The sequence below is a fragment of the Pan paniscus genome, chromosome 11 (genome assembly GCF_029289425.2).
Source record: "Pan paniscus chromosome 11, NHGRI_mPanPan1-v2.0_pri, whole genome shotgun sequence".
Classification (NCBI taxonomy): domain Eukaryota; kingdom Metazoa; phylum Chordata; class Mammalia; order Primates; family Hominidae; genus Pan; species Pan paniscus.
Window position 1 is genome coordinate 51,502,819 of NC_073260.2, and position 7,265 is coordinate 51,510,083.

The 7,265-nt window shown below is 42.9% G+C and overlaps 1 protein-coding gene across 1 annotated transcript; it reads right to left on the minus strand.

Moving 5' to 3' along the window:
- Positions 1–343: 343 nt before the first annotated feature.
- Positions 344–879, minus strand: LOC129393069 (uncharacterized). The gene has a single exon (XM_055091821.1). It carries the CDS (start codon positions 749–751, stop codon positions 518–520), a length of 234 nt encoding a protein of 77 aa, XP_054947796.1. The 5' UTR covers positions 752–879; the 3' UTR covers positions 344–517.
- Positions 880–7,265: the final 6,386 nt, after the last annotated feature.

The window sequence follows — 7,265 nt, forward strand, 5'->3', positions numbered from 1 at the left end:
TTTCTTATAGATACAAAATTCCATGTATTTCCCACTATTATTTTCACCTTAATTTTAATATTTATTATTACTTACTCATGCTATTAAAACTGTAGAAAATAATTGAAAATGATATCAATGAGAAGAGAACAGGATTAAGGCAAATATAATATGTATTTCATGATCAGTATCTGAAAGATCTCTAAAATAGCTAAGCTTTATTCTTGCCTCCCGGAGAATCTGTAAGAAAATAACACGTGCACTGCATATTACCACCTCAAGTTGTAAAGAAATAGAATCAGCTGGGAAAAAAATCAGCGCATTATTCTCTCTTTTGTAGGAGGTTTTGTTTATTATTTTAGAGGCAGTCCATTTGTGTCCTCAATTATCTAGTCCTTTTTTTTCTTTTTTGGCTTGTCTCAGTAGCCACTTCTACTGCTTTCTTGGGTCACAGAGAGATACAGAAGGAGACCCAGGTGTGTTCTGTCTGTATTGGACGTTTCAGATGAACTCCTCCCCTATGGTGGCACAGCATCAGTCACCAGAATGGTTTTTGAGGAAAATAGCCAGTTGTCTTGTGAAGCTTTACCAAAAATCTCTTCAGGGCTGCTTTTTCTCTATCAATCTCCCTGATCTGGATGTCTAAAGCCTTCTGGATGCTTTGGATCTGAATCCTGGTTCTCCTTTCCTCTCCAAGGTTGTTCACGAAGGCCCTTCGCAGGTACAGGGAATCTCCTGCTTTGAAGGCGCTCTTATTCGTTACAAAGCCCATGCCACCTGTGTTCACAGTTTAGTGGAGCATGTTCAAGACAGGACAGTGAAGCTGCCTGTAAATGTCTCTGGAAAATGATTCTCCTGTGGTTTGGAATATTAGAACCACAGCACCATGGGAACAGAATCTTGGAGCTGAGTGGCATCAGAGATCCACTTAGCCCAAAACCCTTACATTTACTAGTGAGAAGATTTTAAGCTTGCAGCTGTTCTTAGTGTAAAAATATAGATGAGTGCATTGATAGACCAGAATGGCCATAAGGATGCTTACTGCCATCCTGGGCTTCTACTTAGGCTGAAAGGTAAATGCCTTTGGGTCCTCATAAATCAGGACCAGAATGTTTATGGAGAGAAAAAATTAGAAAGTTGATTCAATAAATTTGTTTAGTTTTCAGAAGCAATTCTTTATTCCTTTATGTGTATGCATCCTTGAAGTTGTTAAATAATTAAGATTGTGCCATTTGTCTAGGTTTAGGGTTACACTTAAATTAGATAACTTTTTCATGAGGTATTTAGTTTTCATATAAGAAAGAACAGGAAACAGAAAAATATACATGTTATCTATTCTTTTGCTCAAAAAGGAAACAAGAAATCTAAATGAAAAACCAGTGAGATTAGAGAGACAGGAAGAGGCAGGGTAGATAGGATGGGGGAATGGGAGTAGAAAAGGAGGAATAGGAAGAGGGATACCTTTTTGAGTGTACCCTTTACCTGTTCTTATATTTAGAAACAAGCTAATTTTTCATGTGCTCAAAAATAATTAAACAAGGAGTGGGAGGGATGCTACCCTAAACTACTTTATGTGTATTCTAAGATTGTGCAAAGAAGTAAATACAATATGGATAATGAGGGCCAGGTTCTCTGTGTTGGAGAAGGAGCTATAAATAAGAAAGGAAGAAGGTTAAACTACACCTGTGGTGCTGAATTGGAATTGGAGATACCAGTATAAATTTATGATTCTACGAATCAGTATGAATCTGTAGCTATGTGAATCCATTATTACATGAACCAGTATGAATGAATGGTTCTATGAATCAGTATGAATTCTTGTGAAGAATGGCCCACTAGACCTTCTGGCCTTCAAAGGTACCTTAGAGTTGGGACTTTGTGACTCTTCCTCGCATGAATTGAGCCCCATTTATTCCCAGCTTCAGAATTATTTCTGAAAAATTCAGAAGACAGGTTTTATGTCTCCTCTTTGGGTTTTATCTCTGACTTTCACCTAAGTCTTGATTATGTTATTTTATTCCTTTAAAATTCATCATGAGCAGATACATGTCAAATTCTTCTTGCTGTCTTTAATCAGGAGCAGAAAATCGGAGCAATGTGTCCTTCATGTTTAGGAAGGGGCATTTTTCTTCTGACAGGATAATTTTATTAGTTTTCAACTTTCAACTATAGCCTTTGGAAAGCATCAAAAGACTTAGTATTCATATTCATGTCACTAACTAGAAATGAATGTACTTACTGAGAGCCCAAGTAGGCCCACATACTTGGAAGTGACATCTCAAGAGACCTTTCCAGACAGGACACTCTGGCAGAGATGACCAAGCTGGCACGAGGTGTGGAAATGAATGTTTGGACAGAAAAGACTTGGGCAAGAAAACCCCTTCAAATCACTGAAAGGCTGGCCTGTGGAAAAGGAAGTAGACACTGTGCCCTGACCGCAAAACCAGGATCAGCAGATGGAAACAGCACATTACTGCTCAGGGCCAGGAGGAATTTCCCCAACTTCTAGAGGTGTCTACTGATAAAATAAAATCATTGTCACTGGCGATGTTCAAACTGAAACAGAAAGAGCATCACAGGGGTGTATACACAGCAAGAAGCTAGATGGGTGTCACCTCCTTTGGAAATATCCTTCACCGACCTAACATAGATGTGAACTATGCCCTGAGGTGGACTCCTCTGAGACACCCTGAGCACTGCCCAGCTTTGGAGGATGTTTGAACAGTGGCCATGGACTGGTAGGATCTGGGCTGCTCTCCCACAGGCTGTCAAGTCTAAAGTTTGCTAGTTTTCATGCAGGTGAATGTCAGTACATATATGCAGAAGACATAAACTTGAACATATAGCAATACAAACTGTCCAAAGTAAAATAAAAACAAAAGACTGAAAATAAAGAACAGATCATAAGTGACCTGTGGGAAAACTTCAAGCAGCCTAAATACAAATACCTGTAGTCCCTGAAGAAGAGGAGAATGGAAGAGAAAAATTATTTGATGCAATAATGGCCATAATTTTAAAAAATTGGATGAAAACTATAAACTCACAGATCCAAAGAATTCAATGAAACAGAAGAACAAGAACAAGAAGAAAATAAAACCAAAGCATATCATAATAAATTTTTCACTACTAGTGATAAAACAGCCAGAGAAATAATATTACATATAAAGGAGCAATAAGAATAACAGAAGAGGCCGGGCATGGTGGCTCATGCCTGTAATCCCAGCACTTTGGGAGGCTGAGGTGGGCCCATCACGAGGTCAGGAGTTTGAGACCAGCCTGGCCAACATGGTGAAACCCCATCTCTACTAAAAATACAAAAATTAGCCAGGCATGATGGTGCGTGCCTGTAATCCTAGCTACTCAGGAGGCTGAGGCAGGAGAACTACTTGAACTCGGTAGGCGGAGGTTGCAGTGAGGCGAGATCGTGCCACTGCACTCCAGCCTGAGCAACAGAGCAAGACTCCACCTCGGAAAAAAAAAAAAAAAGAATAACAGATTTCTCCTAAGAAACAAATTAAACTAGAAAAAAACAAAAGCACCATCTTTATAGTATTAAAATTAAAAACAAAACAAACTGTCAACCTAGAATTATATCCTCAACAAAAACTAATTTTAGAAATGAAAGACAGGGATAATCACTTTTTTTCAGAAAGGGAAAATCTGAATGAATTAATCACCAGCACATGTGCCCTATAAGAAATGTTACAAGAAGTCCTTCAGGCAGAAGGAAAAGGATGCCAGATCGATATATGCATCTTTACAAAGGAATAAAGAACACTAGAGGCCGGGCGCGGTGGCTCATCCCTGTAATTCCAGCACTTTGGGAGGCCTAGGCGGGCGGATCAGGAGGTCAGGAGATCGAGACCATCCTGGATAACGCGGTGAAACCCCGTCTCTACTAAAAATACAAAAAATTAGCTGGGTGCGGTGGCGGGTGCCTGTAGTTCCAGCTACTCGGGAGGCTGAGGCAGGATAATGGTGTGAACCCAGAGGTGGAGCTTGCAGTGAGCCGAGATAGCGCCACTGCACTCCGGCCTGGGCGAAAGAGCGAGACTCCGTCTCAAAAAAAAAAAAAAAAAAAAAAATACTAGAGCCGGGCACAGTGGCTCACGCCTGTAATCCCAGCACTTTGGGAGGCTGAGGCAGGCAGATCACGAGGTCAAAAGATCAAGACCATCCTGGCCAACATGGTGAAACCCTGTCTCTACTAAAAAAATACAAAAATTAGCTGGGTGTGGTGGCATGCACCTGTAGTCCCAGCTACTATGGAGGCTGAGGCAGGAGAATCCCTTGAACCCAGGAGGTGGAGGTTGCAGTGAGCCGAGATTGTGCTACTTTACTCCAACCTGGTGACAGAGTGAGACTCCATTTCAAAAAAAAAAGAACACTAGAAATAGTAAGTATGTGGGTAAATATAAATGATATATGTTTTCTTATTTTACAATTCTCTTTGGAAGACATTCTAAAGCACAGTAATAATACATTGTGGGGTTTATGATATCTGTAGAAGTAACATGTATTGTAATAATAGCACAAAAGCCAATAGAGTAGAAATGGAACTATACTATTGTAAGGTCCTTATACTATCACACGAAGTAGTATAATATTACAGAAAGTTAGTGACGAAGAAGTATAAACAAACATAGGGCAACCACTACAAAAAATAAAAAAGACAGTTACAGCTAATAAGCCAACAAAAGAGATAAAAATAAAGCTATAACAATTACTCATTCCAGAAAGAAGGAGGAAGCTGAGAACCCTGCATAGAGTTGCCCAGCTCCTGGCCCTGAACAGGTCCTAAGGGAGGGTGAGTGAAGCAACTATGGGCAACACACTCCTGCCATGGGCTTCTGGGATCCTATAGCCACAAGAGATGCCATGGCCCCACAGTGGGGTCATGCCCGGGAAACTGCCAGAGAGTAACCAGAGGCAGAGCTCATGCCTGCGTGGAGCCAGAAGGTTTTGTGTTCAGGGCTGCTGCAGCAAAACACAATCATAGGTGCCCATCCTCCAAGGCACTCATCTTGCGCCGAGTGGCTCTAGCCCCTGCTCAATGCTGAGCAGGAGAGAGCAGGGCTGTCTTTCCTGTGGGACCAGGGTGCATCTGACCTCCCCCGACTCCCCCTGCCCCCTGCTCAGCATCTACTGGCCCCTCCTGAAGCCTTTGCCTGGCTGCTCCTGCAAGAACATGCACAAAGCACAGCCTCCACTGCCTTGCCTGGGAACACTTTGGCTCCCCCAGCACGGCCAATGCTCAACTCAACAGGACAAAGCTGCAGGCCCAGTCCCAAACCCCCAGGGTGTGAGAATATAGCTCAGGAGTATTGAGCTGAGATCTGTGACTGGAGCTTGAGCAACAGAGGAGCCTCCACTTTCAGAACACTGAGAAGAGTGAGGCACAGGTTCATGGGACAGTGTGGGAGCTAGGCCTGCCTCCCCCTGTAACACTGGTCTAAAAAGGATGCAGCTTATTTGCCAGCTGCAGCCTCTGCCCAAGGGTGTCCCAAAGCCCAGAGCACCTAACAACCCAAAGATCTAGTGCAGAAGGCTTGGGACAAAACTAGCTGGCTAGACCAGCTCCAGGGCAGACACTAGGAGACCCAGTCTGGGTAGCACAAGCTGGGTGGTTCCCACAACCATCTGCTGGGCAAAAAACCCTGGGCCACAGGTGCCACACCAGCTGCACACCCACAGCAACACCACCCTCCCCAGGGATCCTCTACCCTTGACCCAGTGCATCCACAGACACCTGCAGACATAACCCACAGCCTGCTTGGACTCTGCCAAGCACAGAGGATCAGTGGGCCCTTGGGGAGCTGCAGGTCTCCTGGAGTCCTAACCTTCAGTTCAGGCTGCCCCTAAGGGAGGCAGGAGCGCAGCCTGCCAGAGCCCCCCTTGGGGCTAAGGAAACATGGGGGCAGTGCCAGTGATTGGAGGGGCTTCCCTAAGGCCTGAGAATGCACTTAGTGAGGGGGTCATCTCTCACTGCCCCCTCCTTAGTCTCCCCCACCCAAGAGTACTGCTGCAAACATGCTAAAATACAGAGGAGGCAGGTGGCTGAGAGCCTATCTGCTGACCCTTACACTTTAGCACCATCTACTGGATTATGGTTTTAATTACACCACCAAACGAAAATGCCTTCAGCGCACATCACCTGTGAAAGCCAATGCAGGTATCTAGCCACAAATAAAGATCCTGTAGGAAGCCTTGGCCCTCTGAAAGCACCTAGAAACTAAACCTATCAACTATACTCAACATACCCCACAGTCAAACCTTCAATGGAAATAAACATATAAAAACAAAAAGCCACATCCAATGACAGCAATTTCAAAAAGACAAAGGAACATAAGCCCTCTCAGATGAGGATCAGTACAAAACGCTGGCAATTCAAAAAGTCAGAGTGTCTATTTACCTCCAAAAGATCACACTAGCTCCCCAGATTGAAATGGCTGAAATGACAGAGAATTCAGAATCTAGGTGGCAAGGAAGCTCAACAAGCAGCCAACAAACATATGAAAGAATGTGCATCATCACTAATCAGAGAATTCCAAATCAAAACCACCATGAGATACTATCTCACAACAGTCAGAATAGCTATTATTAAAAAGTCAAAAAACAACTGATGCTGGCAAGGCTGTGGGGAAAAGGGAATGCTTATATGCTACTGGTGGCAATGTAAATTAGTTCAGTCACTGTGGAGAGCAGTTTAGAGATTTTTCAAAGAAGTAAGAATTGAATACCATTTGACCTAGCAATCCCATTACTGGATATATACCCAAAGGAAAACAAACCATTCTACCAAAAAGACACATGCATGCGTATCTTCATTGCAGCATTATTCACAATAGTAAAGACATGGAATCAACCCAGGTGGCCATCAACAGTGGACTGGATGAAGAAAATGTGATACATATACACCATGAAATACTATGCAGCCATAAAAAAGAATGAAACTGTGTCCTTTGCAGCAACATGGAAGCAGCTGGAGGCCATTATCTTAAGTGAACTAATGCAGAAACAGAAAACCAAATACCACGTTTTCATTTACAAGTGGGAGTGAAACATTAGGTACACATGGACATAAAGGTAGGAACGATAGACACTGGGGAACACGAGATGAGGTATAGAGAGGAGAACAAGGGCTGAAAAACTAACTGTTGGATACTATGCTCACTTCCTGGGTAATAGTCAATCATACTCTGAACCTCAGCATCACGCTATATACTTTTGGAACAAATCTGCATATGTACACCCTGAATCTAAAATAAAAGTTGGAAAAAAAACCC

Coding starts and splice junctions, on each gene's coding strand:
- LOC129393069 (XM_055091821.1), bottom strand. CDS start 751: ATGGGCTTTGTAACGAATAAGAGCGCCTTCAAAGCAGGAGATTCCCTG.